At 40.7% G+C, this 21,805-nt stretch overlaps 1 protein-coding gene across 1 annotated transcript in view; it reads left to right on the top strand.

Moving 5' to 3' along the window:
• NTRK2 (neurotrophic receptor tyrosine kinase 2) overlaps positions 1–21,805 on the top strand; it is a 210,060-nt gene that overhangs the window by 156,252 nt on the left and 32,003 nt on the right. The window contains exons 15-16 of the mRNA XM_065662823.1: positions 4,958–5,130; positions 8,707–8,941. Coding sequence (XP_065518895.1) covers positions 4,958–5,130; positions 8,707–8,941 — 408 coding nt within the window. The remainder of the gene's footprint in view (positions 1–4,957; positions 5,131–8,706; positions 8,942–21,805) is intronic.

Genomic DNA, 21,805 nt, shown 5'->3' with positions numbered 1-21,805 from the left:
AAGATTTCCAGCTTGGTCTCAGAGCTTGGATGCCAAGCCTGCTTCGCCATACCAAACCTTTTTGTCCCTCAAAATGGAAGGGCTGAGGTTGGGTGTTGTCCTCAGCTATGGATGTATGCTAGAAAACAGTATCAGTGAAACTGCACTCTTAAAAGTCTCCCTGGCAACAATTTCATCTCCATCTGTAGAGTTCTGCCAAAAGCTGAACAAGGTGTCCAGTGTTTAAAATATCTTGTTAAATGCAGGGAAATACACATTTAGAATTTGGGCTTTGCCTAGAAATTGGAAAATAATTTTATCTGACCAGTCACAATTAGGCAACTGTGCATACATTTTTAATCAAACTATACAGTAAGTGAAATCGAGTAGATCATCTTTCTGAATTTGGAAACAAGAACTAGAGTTTTGGATTTGGCAATGAAAGAACATGAAAGGAGGATGGACTTGTAGACTGCTTTCCTACTCCATCAAAAATAACGGGTTTTGAGGGTTTGCCAAGGTTGCAAGCTTTTGATACTTGGGAGTTGTTTGGTCAAGTTGACTGGCGAGAAAAAATTAGGTCCTGAAGAGTTATATCATAGACTGCAGAAAGCAAAAGGTAGGAGATGGCAAAACCAGATCTGAATGAAGTTTCCGCTGTATTTTGGTGAAGCTAGACTGGAAATTGCTTTTCCTCTGTCACTTCAGAGAACTGCTTGAAAGTAGGATAAAAGTCTTCCCATTCACTTGATCCTTTTGAAAGTCCTGACCGAATGGAGCCTAGCACTTCTGCTGTTGAATGTTGTGCCACACTTACTCTCTGCTGCTCTTTCTTGAAAATGTGTGATTTGGGGGTTTATTTCATCTTAGAGGAGCAGACCCAGATACCAACAGCAGAGGGTAGTTCCTCCTGGCACACAGCAGGGGTTTTAGAGAGCTTCACCCTTATGGGAAAAGCCACAGCACACCTGTCTCTGTGAAACAGATTTGGTGAGCCCAGTAGGAATATGTACTTGGTGAGGAGTATGTCAGTGCCAGAGGGATTTTGGCAGCAAGGAGATGCGATCTCACCTGCATGGGGTAGATCAGGGTAGTTGGTGGTCCCCGATGGCTGCCTGTGCCTGCTGGTTACTGGGCTGCTGCATGTTTCGTGCCTGGCCCTGGGCATCACATCGTTTGACTCAACATGCATCCTTCTTTTTTACCAGCTTGTATCCAAAATGCTGATGTTGCTGCAGCAATTTAGGAGCTAAGAAGCCAAGAAAAATCTGTGAAAAATGTAAAATCAGACTTGGCATAAGCAACCCAAAGTGCTTGAGCTTTTGCTCCTTGGAAAAGGAGAAGGAAAATCTGCTTCAATTTGTTTCAATCATGAGGCTTTTTGAGGGAGGCACTGAGTGGAAATGCGTTCTGTGAGTCAAACCCTGTGAGCAGAGCCTAACCACAGGTTAATCCGGTTGCATGGGCACTGTACTAGCCTTCCGCCTGTGTGAGTTAGCTCATATCAGAACACCGTTTGCTGCAGGCAGTTTCAGAGAACAGAGGGTGGAAGAAGGGAAAGTTGCAATTTCTTTCCAAGCTATTTTGCCACGCCACAGTGGCTCTTCAGGCCTAAATTGGTACTGTCTCCTCATAGGGTGGATCCCCAGGCATAGTCTTGCACTAGTTTAACCTGTCCAGAGCTGGAGGTGAGGATGACTGTTAGGACACAGGTTAGCAGCTGCCTCTGGCTCCCCTGGGACGTTGGAGTGGGATTCACCCTGTGCTGTTCTAGGGATGCGCTTTGCTTGTAGGCTGCCATGTGCATGAGGTGAAAAACATTTCCACAGTAGCTGCAGAGTAAAAACAATGGTTTACAAATCTTTGCGTCTTCAGTTCAGAGAAGGTTCAAAACCACGCCTTCATTTCTTGAAGAAATATATCTCTTAGCTCTTGTATGGTGATGGTGAGCAGTAGTAAGGATTTCCTGGTGGGCTGAAACAACATAAAGGACAGCTGTCATGAGAGTTTCATTACCAAGTCATGCCAATGTTGGTGAGAGCTATATCCTCCTGCTATTCCTCTGACTTGCACGTGTGGTGTCAGGGTGGACTGGGGAGCTGGGTGGTTTGCACTCAATACAGAACACAGGTCTGCAGACACCAGATGGTACACTGACATGTGGGCAAGGAGTCTGAAGGAGAAATAAGCATGAGATGATGGTTTGACTGTTACGGGGATGAACTCAGTAGATGTGGAGCTGCTGTAACAGCCAGGGTGTCCCTCTGTTGCCCAGGGGAGCTTGTCTCTTCTCCTTAGCTTTTGCGCTGAGTGGTTGGAAAGTACATGTGGTTGTATCTCTTGGGAGAAACTTCTTTTGACTGGTGAGAGTGCTTTGTATGCAGAGCATGGGTGTACTTGTCAGTAATGATAAGAATAATGAATATGTCTTTTTCTCTCTTTGTGCTCTTACGGGTTTATTTTTGTTTTATTTTTTCACTTGCACTGAGAACAAGCTAGATACATTAGTCAATGTCATTTCTGTGTAAATTCTGTGTACTTTATTTTTTTTTTTCACTTTCCAGTCCCCTCCTTGCCTGTGTCAGATATCTCTCATGCATTGTGTCTATCCTGTGCACTGCACGAAATAATGAAAAAGGGGTTCTGCAATGGTGGGTGACAGAAATTCAAGTCACCCCTTTATAGTAGAAAGCATTCCCGAGTTTTACCTGGGTTTTAGACCCTTCTGCATTCTGGTGTTTGACAGAAAATGTGTAATTGCCATGGCAACTGCTCTGTCATATGATAATTTTGCTGTTTCTGTAAGATAAAAAGTGTCTTCTGAAATATACAATGTGCCATCCTCACAGGGCAGAGCATTTTTGCTGTCTTTCTAGGGAAAGAGCCTCCTGGAAAGAGGATCAGCCCATGCTTCTCCCTGTCATTTTTTTTCACAGGTTGCTATTATTTAAAAATGTTTTTTATATTAATTTTCTGATTCTGTTTCTGTTGAGAAGAATTACAGTCCAATTGCTTTACACATTAAGCCACTAGAGGAAACTCTAGTGACAATAGAATTATTCAGGTGATTTCATTCTATACCATAGATTGGACAGTGGGTTGGTGTCTGTATTATGTTAAAGCATCATTCCAGAGCCCAGAAGTGTTGTAAGATGTTTTTGTTCGAGTCCTCACTCAGTTCGGTTGTGGATGTGTGAGGACCATAGTGGGGAGTCAATTTGATATCCACCTTAGATGTTACAGCTGTGTGCTTGTTAAGCTTTGATGATGTAATACCCTTGTTTCATCATTATTGATAAAAGTTGTGGAAGAAGGGTTCTGGGCCTTCTTAACATGTGAGATACATGAGTGGGTCCCTCAAGAAAGGGACATCTGTGGCATGAGTGATTTCTGTTGCCTCTAGAATCCATAGAGCCCAAAATCCACAGGGAAAAGCCCCTAAACTTGGTAGATGGCTATCCAGTCTGCCCTGCTTTTTATCTCCCCATCTGAACCTTTTTATGGCAGTTCATTTTTCAAGACCTGTGGCTTCAATTTCACAGGTAAAGTGTTTTTTCCAACAGTTGCCTTTTAGTCCCTTCTTCACACATGCAAAAATACAATACTAGAAAAGTGGACAGTGTCCCTGTTAAAGAAAGAGCTTGAAGAAACCATGACTAGTGCAGCTAAAATCTGAGTATGTTGGCAGAATGATGGCACAATATCAGTGTGTTCTGTGTCTGTTCTAATGAATAAGCTTGGTCCCATACTCTGTATATGAATTCATGGTAGAAAATAAAGTGACTAAATGGTCAGGAAAAAGCATATCTAAGGAAAACAATACCACTACTTTTGTGTCTTCTCTTTGTAGTAACTATAGGTGTAGTTAAAATCCAGAGGTACAGGGCCCAGGCATCAGTTTCTGTGAATACTAAATTGTGAACATTAGTAACCTGATATCTTTCTCTAAGTGTTTTAAAAATATTGTCTGAATTAGCATAGTGTAACCACGTTGCCTTTTGAAGGTAGAGCCTAGCAGTGGTTTACTGTCAATTATAATTATTCCTCATATAATTGGTGTCAGAATTTTTTTTTTGTTTCGTTTTTTTGTGCATGAAAGTGTTCACTTGCTCAGGAAGTACAGCTCTTAAGAAGAGATCTGAAACTGTCTATGCATGGCAGTTATATTAGCATTGTTTCATTATGCAACATTTAAGCCCCCTGTTTAATCCAGTGTTGATACATTTCCTTCAAAATGAAAATATACAAGAGTTTAGAGCTGTATAAATAAAAGGGTGTGAGAAAAATTCACCCACCAGTATTCTGATCTGCATGTACGTCCTCTCTGTCTACCAATTTAGGATCGATTCTTCAGTTACTCATGCATATGCATAGTTTTAGGCATGTGACTAGATTTACTGAACTTCAAAGGAGTTACTGGCTGAAGTCTCAGGTTGTAAGTTCTGGTCATACAGTTGTACAAATCTACTTTATGTATAACACACCACAGGGGCAAACATCAGCAACAGTGACATTAGTAATACATAATGCATCTATGTTCCCGCTAAGTATTTCAAGCAATGAGAGTTTTATTTTAAATTACTTACAAGAAAGGTAAGTATCAAAAAGATGCTAGGGTTTGCCTGAGTTAAATGCTAGAGGATGTGAACCAGCTGTTTAATAATATATTTTTTTGATAAGATCAGTTTATTTGTTCTGTGTTTGGAAAACACATGGCACAGTAAGATCATGAGTATTCCTCATCCTCTCATAAGGAAAATTCTTGTTTGGGATGGTGTGTGGCAGAAGAAATAAAAGTGTACTGCCTTAATTTCTATTGCATTTAAAGATCACATCTGCATTTCTAAAAGAGTTATTAAGTACCTTTTCCATTCTTCATGCAGTAGAGTGTCCTTAGCTTACCCTTACAGCACCATCCCCCATGTTCACTACTTTCTGCAAGTAACTCACCTTCCTTAAATTTCATCTTCTCTGACAGACACTGAAGGATGCCAGCGACAATGCCCGCAAGGACTTCCACCGCGAGGCAGAGCTGCTAACTAACCTGCAACATGAGCACATTGTCAAGTTCTATGGTGTTTGTGTTGAGGGTGATCCACTCATCATGGTCTTTGAGTATATGAAGCATGGAGATCTTAACAAATTTCTCAGGTAAATGCATGAACACATACTGTGCTGCTGAGCTAGAACTGGGTAGAGAAGGTAATTGTTATTGGTATTTAATGTCTAATTAACCTCCACCACTGGAAAATGCTGCCAACAATCCATGCAACTCTCATCTTGTGTACTGGGATGTGGGGCTTGTTGTTAATTGCCTATTTGAAAGTACCATGAAGTCAAGCCTTATGCTTTGCACCAAACAAATGTGAACCAAACAAATATTGTTTTAAATATATTTTGTGTATTCTGAAATGTTTGCTTATAAATCTTACAGTAGGAATCATTTTCTTGCAGGCTTTCTGGTAGCACTTGGGAAGATCCCACTCAACACCTATCACTATGTGTAGGCATCTAAAAGCTTTTGAAATCTAACCCCTTTTCTCTTCCCTCATCTCAGTGTTTTGGAAAGACTTCCATTAATCTGAAGCAGAAAAGCTGAGCCATGGAAACATCAGTGCAATGGAAAATGCTGCATCTTGGGGTCTGGATTAGGACTTTATTTCAAAAAGCTGTTCAGGAATGTGTATTAGAAATTGAAACTTTGCAGCAAAGCAGTCATAAATAAATAGATGATAGCTAAGGTTCACAATATTAGGTAACTCAGGAACCAGGAAGTTATGAACAGCAGCTCTGTGTATGTGCCTTTTCCACTAGCCCGCACTCGTTGACATAAAAACAAGCAGTTACGAAACAGCTTTTGCTCCTATGTAAAAAAACATTTGCACAAGGGACTGTTCTTTCAGGGTCTACCATTTTTATCAAAGGATATCACAAAGGCCTTTCAGTGTGCTGAGATATCTCCTGCTGAAGACAACTAGAGGTACCGCCATTTTGGAAAGGTATCTCTGACAAAGCTCTAAAACAATCAGAACTGATGTCCCTTTAAATGGGTTCAGATTTAATAACTGATTCAAATAGCTAGTGACTGCTAGTGTCACCGTTTATGCATTTTTGATTGCCTATGTGAAATGAGTTTGCTGTCTTTCTAATGTCTGCTTAATAAATAGCCACACCAAAGCAAATGACACCAGCTAGTGTCCTCCCCTATTGGCAGGGCTGCCAGGTTTGACAGGGAGACCAGGGCCTGAATTGGGGATGCAGAGCAAATGCTACTGCTTTTACCAGATTTCTTATCTCTTTGGCAGAGGATATATTGTCAGAGCCGTATTAGGGCATTTACATTTGCCTGTAGACCTCTGCTGTGGATCAGAAGAGAACTGCAGTCTTCTAAGATGCCATCACAGTACTTCTTCAGTGCACTGAATTTCCATTAAAAGAAGCCAGATTTGCAGTAGATAAGAAATAATTTCTGATTTTCTAATAAATACTTACTCTCTGATTCTTTTTGCTTGGTGCTTTCTTACCTCGTAACTCTTATTTTGAATTATTGTACAGAAAGATAGTTTAGCAGACAATATATTTCCTACCTTAGTTCTTCTCTTTTATTTATTTATTTTTTTTTAATTATTAATCAGCCCTTGTCTTTAGAACATAAAATGATTGTGCTGGGACAAGCTGTTAAACTGAAGCTCCAATTTGTCATTCCTCTAGCATTTGCTGCAGCTTGTGCTGCACATCAGAGGTTACTTCTACAAGGCTTTAAGAGCTTGTATTTCTTACCCTGCAGCGCCATCAAAGGCTGTTGGGGAAAAATGAATCCAAAATTTAACCCAAATGAGCCTTGGTGGCTGCATGAAGCCAAAGGCTCTTTGAGATCTAGGACTAAAGCTTCAAAGTCTTGCCTGTACTCTGCTTTTTCTGACTAGTGGAGGCTGATGCGGATCCAAAGAGATTTCTGTCAATGTTCCTTGCTGTTGCAGACACTGAGGAGCACATTTACAGCCAGCACCAAGAAGACAAGTGAAGTGGGTGGAGTGTTAAGAATAATCCAAAAGTTTCATTAGATACAGACCATATCCTCAAGGAAGCTAGAGAAAGTTGAAGAGTTCTCTAATTTAGTAACACAGATCTTTATGTGCAAAAACACTCATTAAAATATTCAGGCAATGAAAAGGCACAGTGCTTTTCAATAGGAATTTGCCTGTGAGTCTTGGCTGGAGATTCATATCCTCCTGTTTATTCCCCCCAGCCTACTTCAGTCGAATAGCTGCCTGTATGTACGCTGTAGCAGAGCTTCTTTGCCTGGTACCAGATACAGTCCCAGCAATGCTACGCACCCTCCTTCATTTCTTTCTCACATCTGTCATTTTGCTCATGAGGTTCTTCCCCTGGGACAATTTTAATATCATATTTCTAATAGGTAGTGTCAGATTTGGTCTCACAGGTTTTGATTAATTTGCAGCTCTTTCCCCAACTCCTGTGCCCTTCCCCTAGGGACAAATCAAGGCCTCAGCTCTACTGATTAGAAAGGTGATCCTCTGAAACTCCTCTCTGTAGGAAGGAAGAACTGAGAAAAAATAAAAATAAGTTCTATTTTTAAAAAAAAAAGTTAAGGAGGGAAGAGGAGAAGTGGTCTCTTAGAAGGAATAGTCTTCAGGAATGGAATAAAAAAGGCTTCTGAAAGTGCAGAATAATGGAATGGATGGAAAAGAATATGCAGGATATTCTAAAGTGCATCAAATAAGGAATGATTGGAGATGACCTCAAGAATTTGATAAGTGTTAGCTAATAATGCTTACTAAAAAAATGTTGTGTGTGGGAATGTTTATATCTATATCTTCAGGATTTTAGGATGTTGCACATGTATACCAAAGCTAACATAGGATGGGTGAAGCACATGTGTTCCAGTACATTGCTGGGCTTTCCAAATGCAAAACATCTCTCCTTCTGCTGGATTGTATAAAACTTCCTTATTAATCAGTTGATAATTGCATCTTAAGGACTTGCTATATCTTGAAAAGCTTGAATTTCTGAAGCTGTTTAGTTGTTCCAAGTAGTGTGTGTTCTGTGTCCTCTTCCCATTGTAAAGAATTGCCACCTCAGGCAGGACTTGGTGATAAAATAATCAAAAATGGTTTCCTGCTGGGCATTTAGATAGGAAGGTTATTAGAAGCATAAATCTAAAATTGCTGCCCTTGTTTCTTAGATAGTGTCTCAGAAGGAAGCTAGCCTTCTTCTTTAAGAAAAGATGGAAGGGTCAGTGGCCTCCCTCCCTTGAGAAATCAAGGAATGCTAGTCACAGGAAAAGTGATGCTGTGCATGCCACTTCGTTGCCTTTCACTCTTATAGAGTGATAAGGTTTTCCTCAGTTATCAAACAGCTATATTTTGCCAGTCTGTCTGCAGAAAAGATTACTAAAATGGAACCAGTAAAACTGGTAGTTTGGGACAAAGTGTTAGTATTATGAACACATGCTCTTATGTCTGTAATATATCACCTGTTGTGTAATGCTTTTCATACCACTTGGCTTTCACACAGCAAAGGAAAACAGTCAATGAAAAAAAGACAGGATATAAGTTTTCCCCTATTTCACCAATGAATTCATAGTCCTTTCAGTTGTTAGATTTGAGTGAGTCAGTTGTGTGTGTTTAGGGTCGCTAATGCGCTTGCTTCACCTCTCCAGCTTACAGGTGGCCTATCACTTAATCAGTTTGCATTTTGGTGCAGGGCACATGGACCAGATGCAGTACTGATGGCAGAAGGCAACCGTCCTGCTGAGCTGACCCAATCCCAGATGCTTCACATTGCCCAGCAAATTGCAGCTGGTATGGTTTACCTGGCGTCACAGCACTTCGTGCATCGGGACCTTGCTACCCGCAATTGTCTGGTTGGTGAGAACCTGCTGGTGAAGATTGGGGATTTTGGGATGTCTAGAGATGTGTACAGCACGGACTACTATAGGGTAAGTGAACTGCTGTAATGGCTTAAACCTAGACCTTGTTCAGTCATCTTACTACATTCATATTACTGATTCTGCTATTACACCTGACCATCTGCCTGTCGGGTAATTTACATGCTGGTATATGGAGAATGTCATTATGAATTGCAAAGTTTTGGTAAATGTCAAGAAACTAATCAAAGTAAGATTGGCATGTCTTGTTGTGTATATATGTTGGCTTTACATACTCATAATAAATCACAGAAAGGTCTTTTTCTCTGGGCAGAAATTTTTGCGTGTTTGCTTAGCTTTAGTGAAGAAGCAGCAGCAGATAAAAAGGAAGAGTGGGCAATCAAATTTGGCCCAACACTTGGAAATGGTAACATTCAGATATTTTATGTTTCAGTTTACTAGAGGTGTTAAGTACTGGACAGCAGCACTGGACCAGTTATTTTAATCAGTAAGAGACTTAGTGAGAAATTACTATATAGTCAGCACCTGAAAGGCTTTCAATAAGCTTTTCTTGCCTTAAGCCAAGTCCTTAGTCCTTATGCTTATGGTTCAGAATTGTTTTGTTGTGGGTACAAGTAGACTATTGAACTTCTTCATTCTGCCCCAGGCAATTTTTCCTGAGCTTGGTTGCCCTAAAATGATCTATGAAGTTTGCAAAGGGCTTCTAGAATCACTAGGATGACAGGAATGTGTGCATCAGTTACTGTTATTGGTGTTGTCTTTGTGCGATGCAGCAAGTCATGTAGTTGAGAGCATTTGCTGTTTGCTGCCACATTTATAATTTCATAACTGGAACTGAAGCCATCAGGTGTTTATGACTTAGGGAAGGTAACGGGTGTCCAAAGTGTTTATACACCCCAGAGTTTGTCCTGTGAGATCTTGTCTTACACTTGGCATCTTTATGCGCATTTTCTGTATCTGCCTCTCATGTGACCTGTCGCCAGCGAACTCCTTATTGCTAAAATGAAGGCCTCTTCCTTAGCCCCCCAGTTTGGGCTGCTGTGTGCATAAAGGAGAGTGTCACTTTGGTGTCAGTACTAGCAGGATGCCTGGAGAGAGATTGTCCAGCCTCAGCTGGACAAGGCAGAGTAAACTGTACACTGCAGTTATTTTTGAATGTTATTTCACTTAACAGCTGAGAAGAAGTAACTGTTTCTGCTGTTCTTTGTCTTTTCTTTCAAAAGGCAAACCTAGTATGTAGTAAGCATATGAGCCAGGTTCTTCTGACATTTTGTTATTTTGGAAACTTGGCACTTCAAGCTATTTGGTCAGTGTAAAACAAGCATGACTGCACTTCAGAACTTGGAAAAGTACACAGAATAGTAATCACTGCCTCCCTCTGTTTGTGTTTGCAAGGACACCAGTGAGCATCAATGGCCAGGGTTTCTTGATTTTGCAGCCGAAGTATGAGCAATACTTACTGGGACAGGTGGTGTGTCTCTTTCCTGTACTTCATTGAGGATGGATTTTTTTATGATGTTTGTCATTACGCTAAAGAATGAATGTCTGTGCATAATAGTAAGTGTTTGCAAAGGCCTTGCAGTCAGTAGCAGTATTTTTGAACAATAAATGCTCTGCTTATTTTTTCAAAAATTAGTAACTCCCTGCTGCAGGAAAAACTACCTGCAAAATGGAATGAACCTAAGTAATCATATGGTCTTCCTGGGGATGACAGAGGCACAGCACAGGCATATGACAATATATTGACTTTGGCATCATCTTACCTGCTCATGTACCTCTGGGTTTAATTACTGAGTCTTAACACATGAGCACTGAAGCAAAGCTTCTACCCAGTGAAGCACAAATCTAGAATAAGACCCATAACCTGGAGAAAGCAGGGGTTCACCAAAGAAAATTTTGCGTAACCTGGGTAGTCTTGGGTACCTCTCAAAGGACCTAATTCAAAGGGTACACTGCATTTCTCACTGCCTCTTGCACAGGATCACTCTCTTCTTCCCTCCTCTTCTCCATCTTTTTTTTTTTCTTCTTTTTGAGGCCAGGGTTGTGTCTGTGGGTGTAACAAAGGAGAAGAAAGAGGAAGTAGTGTGAAAGGGGAGATGTGGGAACAAATAAGGCAGGAAAGGTAAGTTTAGAGAGGTGTTAGTAAAAGACAAGTGTGAATGAAGGTAGAAAGAGGTTGACAAGAGTAAGAAGGGATGGATGAACATGTAAAGTAACATGGGTCCATCCAAAAAGATGGTGTAAGCTTGAAGCATGATGGATAGGTATAAAGTTGGGTAGTCACTTACTCTGCAAAGCAAGAAAAAGATGAAGGACCGTTTCTCTGGCCCCTTATGTTCAGGTTGGCTTCTAGCCGGTGTAGAGGAGGGACAGGACCACAGCCTGCTGTGATACGGTATTTCACAGTGATAAAAGCTGGAAGTTAACAGTTGAGCCTGTGAGGTTTTGGCCTGCCTTGCTTGGGGCATATATGCTCTGGTCAGAAGCTGGTCATGAAACAGTCAAGGCTATGATGACTTTCCAGGCAGTTGCCTGGAGAATTATATTCGTCGCAGGCCTAAGTAATGAAACTGTCAACAATGACACTGGGATGGCACTGACCTACCATATCTAATTGTTTATCGCAGGCTAAGTCTTTTTAACTGCTCAGGCTTAATCACATACATAGAAGCAATTCTTCTCCAGCCTTGACAGCTTTATCTGATGCTTCTTGGAAAGATTTCCAACACACAGTTCCAAAAAGCTCTGCAAGAAATGGTTCAGCATTTGTGTTTATTAATACTCTGGAATCAGCTTTTTGGGATCCTACCACCCTATCAGGTTGTTAGATTTGCCCAATATGATTATTTATAGCTAGCTTCTGTAATATAATGATGATCCCCAGTACTTGTTCACTGTTAGATTGTTAATGACATTCTGCATTGAATCAGCTCAGTTGTTAAGTGATGCCTTAGGGAGGAGGGGGAGAGAAATAACCCTTGGGCTGGGAATACATGTGTTGTGTGGCCCTGATTGCACAAGCTTTCCTTTTACTCCTCCGTTCTTTTTTCCTTTCTTTTTAATCAGGCAGGAATCTTGTGGGTGGGGGGAGCCCTGTTGTACTTGTTAGTATTCAGTGTAACAGCAATAATTTTCACTAGTCGGACTAGATAAGCGTAGAGACATGAAGAATCTGCGTGGCTTTTCTTACCCAGCACTTCTGTCCACCCGAGGCGAAAGTAAAACAACTGTTGAGTAATTAGTTTGGTCTGTGTGCCAAACAGCTTCAGCAACACTGCAGTTCTTGTAGCATAGTGGCTCATTTCACAAAGTTATTTACTTGCAGAGCTTAGGTCTCAGGTTCATTAAGGGTTTTTATTTGTTTTGTTGGCGTCTGTTTTGTGCTGTTTGGAATCCCAACCTGCACAGGTCAGGTTTTCCCATCTTTCTCATGCTCAAGTAGTGTGACTCAGCAGCAGCTTTTAATGGATTAAAGTATTGACACTGAAGCAGGGGAACCATTGCTTTGCTAACGCTTGTTCTTGCACTCAGAGATAGTATATTAATCATTTTTAGGGTTCCAGTTCAGGTTTGCAAGTAGTTGCTTAGTGCATGCACTTAACATACTTTTCTGCATTCCTTTATCATAAGCAAAAAGCTTAAAAGGAGAAAAGGAAAAAGAAAACAAACACCACCCCCCTCAAAAGGAAGGTTATCTTATCCAAGTACTTGGAAAAACTTTACAGGGATCTGCTTTAAATATCCAGCCTGGTCAGCCAGCCACAGGCTTGGGCCAAGATTTTGTATGAAACTGTGATCTCACTGGAGTGATCAAGAGCTTTGCCATTAACTTCATTAGGACCAGAATTTCACTCTTCATATTCATCCAGTGAAGGATAGAGACTCTGTTTCTGATTTAGATTTATGGAGCTCAGTTGTGTAATCCCTATTTAGCTATTGTATAACTTACTTGCCTTTATGCAACAATATGAGGAACAGTGGAGAGAATAAGGACTCCTTTCCTCCGCTTGTACAAACCGTGCAAGAAACTGTCAAAAGACTAGGGCTGTTCGTCAGGTTTCGTTCTTCCTTTAGGCCCAACTGACCACAGAGAGACAGATTCATGTCACAAATCACTTTCCTCCACTTCTGGCACAGGTGGAGCAGCAGACCAAGAGGATGTGTTCCATTATAAAGTCCAGTGGCACAGCTTCTTTACAAAATTTTGTACCATGTACATTTTGTACCATGTTTTGCATGTAGGATTGGAAGAAGCAACATAGGTTACTAAGCCCAAGCCTTGCAGGATGCCACACAGTAGGTTGAGAGTGGGAGGAGCTACAAGAACCTCAGACCTCCTCAATCTGCATGGAAACCCCCAACACTCTTAATACTTTAGCACCCTCAATGTAAGGCACCAAACCCCATAAAAATTCCAGTCTGCCAGGAAAAATGAGATGTCCAGGGTATCAACAGTGTCCTAAGCCTCTAAAGAGAAATCATGTTTGACAAAAATTCCTGAGAGATCTTAGGCAGTTGGTCATACCTGACACACAACAGGAGGTGGCCGAAATCCCCATCAGTCCATCTTGGTGCGAATTACCTTCTGAGCTGGCAAACTTTACAATGGTTTGAGTGATTGAGCCAGCCTGTGGCATTACTGGCATTTGGTGATGCCCCTCAGAGCACCTTTGGCCCTATCACCTGTTTTCAGTGCCTCAGAGCAGTGTGGAAACTGAAGCTGACCAGAGCCAAATCCTACAGCAAGAAAGGAAACAAAAACACAGGTGACCAATGCAAGTTCTGAAGACTTTCGTTAGATAAATTAATACAGAGCAGCATGCAAAAATGCTGACAGGCTTCTTCAAAGATGTCTCTCAAGTATGCCACCAAATTGGATAGCTGTCTTGTGCCTCTGAATTTCTAACTCCTGGATCACTCCTATCCTACCACACAGCCCCTTTCATCAGAGTGGGTGTTGAAAACAAGTAGGATGCTGCTGCCAGAGCTCTCCCCGGAAGGCTGCTCCACGAACTTGCAGTCCTAATGGCTGCAAATTTTCTTTTATCTGCAACCTGAGTTAACTGACTGGCCAGTGTACACCTACCTGATCACGTTATTATCCTCCCTTCCCAGCTTCTACCTCTCAAGTGTATTTAGAAAAAGTACTCCTGTCCCCTTCCAGCTGTTTTGGAGGGTTAAAAGGCACACTGTCAGAAGGAAAGGTTCTTCATTTCTTTTCTCCTCATGGTAGCCTTTTCCCAGGACCTTAAGTGTGTATGAAACAGCAGTTTCAGTGTCTTTCTGGTACAGACATCAGTAGGACTGTGAGCAGTGTTTTCCAGATGAGATTTTCCCCACTGTTGGATCAGAGGTACCTCCCAGCCTCTAATGAAACATGCTGCATGGTACATCCTAGACTCATACAGCCTGTCACTGGCACACAGTCATTGTATTGTCCAGCAGTGCCCTGGGCCACTCTCATCTTCTGCTTCTAGCAAATGAAGAACATCCCCTTTTTTCTTGAAGCTTTTGGTTTCAATCTCTAAGTGAATTATTTTGCAGTTCATACTGGCACATTTTGTGCCTCTAGTGGTTAAAAAACACTGTTGTTTCTCTTATTTTTAGCTTCTTTGGGGGCTGTATTTATTTATTTATTTTTTAATTAAAATTCAGGTCTTGTCTAGTTTGGTGGTGAGTAAAGAACTGAAGAAATAAAATCATGGTTCCAAAAAGTAAACAACTGAGGGGGTGAAACAGATTTGCAAGGAAGTTTCCTAGATTTTTGTGGCTTTGTTTCTTAATGTTTTGTTTCTTGATCACTTCTTTAATGTTACCGCTAAGTGAGTATTTTGGGAAAAAATATCTTTTTAAAACATAGAATTCCCATGCGCTTTCAGTTAAGATGTGAGAAGTTATTGAACTTCTTAGCCTCCCAGGAAGACTTCCAAAAAACCTGAGGATTACACAATTCACTATTCCAGGCTAATTTTAAAAATACCCAGCTTTCAGACCTTCTTGCTACATTAAAAGGTCACAATACTGTCTGAGAAACCATTTTTACACTTGGGAGTATTATAGTCCTCAGCAAACAGTCCCAACTCTGATCCCCATTGCTGCTTAACAAAGTCAGAGTAGCAGTTTGAACACAGTGAAATAACATTGGTATTAGAGTACTGGAATGGCATAGCAGCTTGCCCACTAGGCATAGTCCTTCCTTCTTTCATGTGTGAGCCTAATACTGGAGAATGCTGTATTTCTGGCAACTGCATTAATACACTTTTCTGGTGACTTTCATTTGCTGAAAGATAGTGCTAGTAAAATAATCAACAGAGAGTGATCTTGCTTAAGCTATTTCCAGTACTGAATGCCTATTTGCAAAGGGAATTAATGCATGACAGCAAGGAGCTAAAAAAAGAAAAGGCTGGTTTATTATTATTTGGGCTGTAACTAGCTGGGCAAGCATAGAGAAACAAATGTTTACAGTGCTGGAACAAGTGTCTGTCTATTCTAAAAGGGCAATAGCAGCAAACACCTGCAGGTCTCAGCTGTCACTACAGAGATGAATACCTGTGTGTGGGAGTTTGGAGGAGGTTGCACTAAAGAAAACAAGAAAGAGTTACTGAGAAGTCAAGCAGCTTGTCAAGGCATCCTCGTAGGTGTGTGTATTGAATTGTCACAGTTTGAAGGCACAGTTTGAAGGCTTTTTATTAGCAGCTATTTTTGCATCCATTGCTCAAAAGGAAGTTATCTGCTTCCCTACATGGACTTCTCGGCTTTCCTCCTTCGTCAGAGGCTCATTGCATCATGTGTAGTGCTGGGGAGGACAGAGGGCTCCAGCAGCCCCGGGGACATGCACAGATGATTTCATGTGACTGGAAACAATATGCGAAATAATGGGCCAGCTAGAGAGATGTGAATTAGCTGCCTTGAAGTCAGTGAACTAACTCTGAATTGGAAGTAACATAATCACATGCAGAATTAGGCCTAATGGTTCTAGAGGGCTTTTAGGAGCTTCCTAAAGGTCAGCACAGTGTCAGCATTTAAAAACTTGTAGGCACGGGGACATGGCATTATCCTGATGATGGACGATTAGCAACATGGCTTGATGCCTGTTACTATTTGCCCTTGCCAGAGTATACTCTGTTGTGTGCAGGAAGCATGTTCTTTCGTCAGCGCTTGCTTAACACATCCCTGACTGCTGGTGTTTTGTCTGGAACTGCAGTTTTCTGAGGTGCTCAGTTCTACACAGAGACCAAATTCAGCTTTGTCTCAGGCTTCTACAGCCCATCATTTTTAGTATGGCTATAGATGTAGTCACTTCCCAAGTGAAGTTTTCTTATCATGGAATCATAGAATGGTTAGGGTTGGAAAGGCCCTTAAAATAGAGTAGAATCATAGAATAATTAGGGTTGAAAAGGACCTTAAGATTATCTAGTTCCAGCTCCCCTTCCATGGGCAAAGACACCAACATCACTGGTCTTACTTATAGTTCTGTTTCCATCTGTTTTCACTGACACCGATCCTGTGAATCCAGGGAGACTCCAGGGGAGTTTTCTATGGTGGTGCTAGGAGAACAAATATCAGATGTCCAGAATATGTAGTGTGCTGCATTTAAAAGTGAGTTCTTACTAAACTCCATCTTGCAGGGTTAATGACAAAACGGTAATACAGAAAATGAGATTTTCAGCCCCAGTGTTGTGACATACTTTGTTTTGCCAGACTTAATCCCCTTCTCACATGAAATGTGCAAATGGGAAGCTGGCTCCATTGCTTCTGGAGCACATTCTCCTTCAGTTGGTGAGATCAAAGAGTATAGAGGGGGCAGAAACATAAAAACATACTGACTAGGTTGAAAAAGGGAGCTGATTAAAAAGGCAAACTAAAGCAGAATGACCTTGCTTCTGTGACCGGTTAGTTGATTACCCGTTGAATTAGTGTGTCTAGTTATTCCTTTGTAAATCCACCCCAAGAGTATGATTCTCATGCAGGATGTCAAGAAGTAGGTTCATCTTGAGAAAATAAGTTCAGCCAGGAAGCAACACTCAGAAACATATGCCAGGAAATGCAGAAATTGTGTTGAACTCCCTATAGCTAAGAGCTCTGAATGTCAATCAAAGACTTCATCAAAGTGTTTTTGGGAAATTTTAAATGCAAATTTTCTCTCTGTTTGCTTCATTGAAAGCTTTGAGAATTTACAGTTTGGTCCCATTTTGGTTATAAAACAGATTATTACAGTTTTCAAATGGATAAAAATGTTGAAAATTTTGGGTTTCCTACCCCATTTTTAAAGCATTTTAACAGAATTGTTTCAGAGGGGTTATTCCTGCTGTATGAAGTCAGTAAGATCCTTGGGATCCATATTTATGCCTATAGAATAGCAGGAAGTTTACACAGTCAGCATCACCGGTGGCTGACACAAGCTTTTCTGTTGAGGGGCTCTTAGCACAGATGTTCATTAACTTAAAAAGTCCTTTTAAAATTATATATACAAAACTGAATCATTCTCAAAAATAACCACACATATGGATATAAATTGCAGGAAAGCAATGATTCACACATTGTAATTAGCTTTACGAGCTGCAATTCGGAGCGCTTTGCAGAACTCTGATAGAAAGCAGCTCATTCCATTGAGTAGCAGCACAGCCCTTCAAAATCATTTTTGCAGGTGGTGAAATGATTTGACCGCTGTCTAGATGTTTAGCAGATAAGAGAGCCATGTCCTCAATCCCAGCACTTTTTGCAATTTGCTGGATTGTAGTTGGTATATTGGTGGAGGCTTTTTCTGTTGATTTTACTAGAGCAAATGTTTTGTTTGGGGCTCTAGAAAATTAAAAGTTTACAGCCAACATTTACTAGAGACCAGGAATAGAACAGCAAGAGAAATGATGAAGTGATTTCTGGAGTTTTTCTTCCTGGGCCAGGTCGTTGTGTGGGCCGTTAATACCATTTAGTAATTGTGGGAAGGAACCATGTGTAACTATCTGGAGCTCCCTTTGCACGGTAGTGCTACAGATTGTCACTTTCAGCAGGAAATCTGCAAAGCAAGTGCCACAACTCCAAAGGTTAGCAGCTGAAGCTGCTGACTTTGTAATGTGTGATGCACACGGATTGAGGAAAAGATGATGTGGGAACAAAATGAGAAAAGGATCCCTGGGAGCACTGTGAGCACAGTCTGAAATGGGAGCAGCTGCTCCTGGCTGCTGCAGAGCACTGGTGCACCTTGTGCAACTGCACCATTGCCCCCACTGATGGTGGGGGCAGCACGGAAAGGCCATCCGGAGGGAGCAGGACTAAACAGGAGTTCTCCTTTGTGGACTGGTCACAGAATCAGCTCCCAGCAGAGTATTTTTTCAGGCTTCCAGCTGGAAGGTTTCTTATGCAAATGGCTTCTCTCCTTGCAATAAGGAAAGCAGTTGCTAGGCAGTTTTCCTAAATATGCATGTTCTTTTTCCTAGGCCCAAAGAACAATGGGCAGTCTCTTGGCCCACACAACTCCGGAAGCATGGAAAGGAAGAACTAGACAATTAGACTATGAAATGCTATGAGTAACAGCATGGATCAAGTTGATGAGAGGCCAGCATCAGCTAGTATAGAGCAGAGCCTAGAAAGCTGGCGCAGTAGGTTGGTGCATGCATAGCAAAAAGCTAGTGATGGTGAGTGGAAATGGGAAACAAGGGAAGCATTGTGCGATAGTGTGGGTCATTTAGATCTTCATTGCTTTGTGGGTCCTTCAGCTGTCTATTGGAGCATCTGGCCAGCCGGGCAGATTGTATGTTTGCACTCCACTATGGAGGGGAAAAGAAGTCATTAGCAAAGACTCAGGTCAATCCAAGCCTGTTGGTATCACTGACACAGAGTATGGGCATGCTTTAGCTTAACCTATGCAGTTGTAATGCTTATGCCTTTGTGAAGCCTCTTCAATATCAGACATCATGAACAGCACTGAAGTTTTTGACAAGTTGTCAGGAGCAGCTCTCCAAGCTTCCCAGAAGGCGAGGATCCCAGGACTGAGGTGATTTTGCAGATTCGGGAACTTTGTAATTAGACTTCAGAGATACCTTGGCTTTGCATTAATCTAGTCTTACAAAAATGGAGCCAAACACTTATAAAATGCTGTCATATTTCTATCCACTTCCTACTTTATGAAAAAACGAAGGTCTGATTTCAGGTGAGTGAGGGAACATGCATCTGATATCAAGAACAGATTAAAAAAAATATAAAAAAATAAAAGATTGTTGTGACTCAAATGCTTCTGTATCCATCAGGAAGGTAAACAAATCTGCAGGAGAAAAGCCACATCAGTGGGAAGTAACTTCAGTCTTCCCAGTGTTCTAAAATGCTTTCAAGAAACATAACTAACTAATAACCTTGAATTTACTCTCAGAAATTACTATTTATTTGTCCCTTAACGGTACACTTGCAAAGCTGCTGTCCCGCCCTTGAGTGTTTGAATGCATTGCATTTGATGTACATTTGGTTCCTACCTCTCTTCTCCAGGTCACCTCATCCAGGGCTTGATATTGCAATACTGATGTCTCATGTCTTTGATTTGGGAGCAGAATCAGACCCATTGAAATGCTTAGATATAGGTACCAACCATGAGAGGTGATGCAAATGAAGTTTCAAAACTACTCCCGTATATCTTTGTGTTGTTCTCCAGCGAAACATAAAAGTTATCTTGTCTCCTGTCAAGCTATTCTCCACGCATATTTATGTTGGTTGAAAGTTTAGTACACTGGATAGATGAGCCTTAGTTTAAAACCTATGGAAGCATAATTTGCTCAAGTTACATCTTACATAGTTTTTAATTTGTATTGTAACTTTTGATTTGACTGACATAATCATTCTTTTAATTTACTATGGCATTCTTTTCCTTTGTGGCAATTATGAGTTCTGTTTGTGTTCTTAGAACTACATTCCTGTATGCATTTTGTGACCAGCAACCCTGCAAAATTGGCTGAAACCCATCCAGATTGGTAGCAAAACAAATAAATTAGAATTCTTTCTGAGATTTTACTTCTGAAGAGTTTGTCTAAACCACCTTATTCAGAGTTGACTCATGACGAACAGTGATGTGATAGGCCCCCAGGTTAGGGAGACAACTAGTGAATGGTTAGCGAGGATTTTAAGGAATCTATATCTTTGCTGATGTAGGTGAGACCAACCCATTTTCAGCAACGTTACAGAAAATACATGTGTTGCCATTTTTTTTCCACACCAGGAATGCTACAACATTGCTAGCTCTAATTATTAAATCATTAATTTAATCACTTCCCTATGCACCAACTCAGAACAGCTTTAATTCTTAAACAAACAGATCTTGGATTCTGTAAAATAATATAATGGGGCAAGATGTGTATAATCAGGAGGCTAGAGAACTATTCAAGCAAAAGGTCATTGCTATTTACGAAACAAATGCGTGTGCACTGGCATGACTGAGAGTGTAACTGACAATTTTGTCAGAAGTAAGTCTGGAAAAGTGGGAGCAGCCCAAATAACAAAGAAGCCCATCTAATTTCAAGGTAGAGATGGATACACTTGGGAAGAAGATTAAAATGATAGTCACCTGTGGTACTTGGGGTTCATCAAATCCTACTTTACTCCTCTACTCTACATAGCTGTGTTCAGGCTTTTCGCCACAGCTGTGAGTCCTGGAAGTGAACATTTTAAAATTAATTTCATTTCAATTATTCACATAATCACAAGCTTAGAAGCCAGGACTTTAAGGAAGACCTGTAGTGCCAGACTTTTGATAGCAGAGTAAAAGTCTGCAAACCTACATCTACAAAAAATAGCAAGTGTTTGTAATAAAAGAGTACTTAGTGAAAACAGAATAGGTTAAAAGCCATTTAGAGATACAGGAACCTTGAGAATGTGATACCTTAAAGCACAAAATACTGGTTTTTTTTTCATGAATAGGATCTAAGCAGTTAGTTTTTCAGCCTGCACATTTTTTATAGAAGACATAAAGACACTGGTACATATTTTTGTTTAGCCTCCAGAGCCATAAGCAAACTGGCATTGACATCACTGGGAATAGGATTTTTACCTTTATCCTTATTAATTTCAATTTTTTAATGGCTTTACATCTGTTTTTACTTCCATGTTCCCTGCTATATCTAAAGGGTGAAAAAAAAACCAGACACATCAGCCTGTGATCCAATCCTTGCATGCCACATCATGAAGGAAACAAATATTTTGCTGGAAATGTAAGTTGTTTTCTTTTCAACTGATACATAAAATGTCAGGCAGTCTAAGTCTCACTCAGAAGATTACTTTATAATGTGATTTAGTCCATTCCAAGGTGCGTGCGTAAAGGGAGTCTTTCAAATTATTTTATGACTTGCAAGATTGTGTCTTTATAAATATAGATTTAATGGTGTACACAGAAATTGAAAAATCTTATCAGGGCAAAGAAATCACTCATTTTCTTTCTCTTTTTTTTTTTTTTTTGGTAATAGAATTTTTGGAAGATAAAGAGCTGCTCATTAAATATATTGTCAGATATTCTTTGATAACATATCAGCATTGGGATTGTTTTACTGCCAGTATAAATAGAAAGGAGGGGAAAAAAAAAGAGGCAACATGAATGACAGACACGACAATTACAAATCATTTGTCCTAATGTTTTCGTCATCCACCTTCCACATACAGCCTGAGCCCAATCCGACAAAATAAAAATGCGGTGTTATCTGGAGAATAAAGGCTCTAAAGACTCTTTCCAGATTGATTTACCAGATGCCTGTCACCACCAAGTCACTTTGAAAGGCTAGCTGATAAGCTAGGCTCTTTGCAAGTTACTGCTCCGCATGCAGTCCTTTTGCAGCTGATTTTGCTGCCAATGTTATTTTCTGATGGTGAGATTTAGTGCAGCATAGCTGGCTGGCAGTATCCTTGTAGGAGATTTTTCTTGCTTGTGAGCTAAGCAAAGGG

Source organism: Lathamus discolor, chromosome Z (genome assembly GCF_037157495.1).
Source record: "Lathamus discolor isolate bLatDis1 chromosome Z, bLatDis1.hap1, whole genome shotgun sequence".
Lineage (NCBI taxonomy): Eukaryota > Metazoa > Chordata > Aves > Psittaciformes > Psittacidae > Lathamus > Lathamus discolor.
The sequence above is the reverse complement of the archived record's forward strand: the minus strand, read 5'-3'. Positions and strand labels throughout refer to the sequence as shown.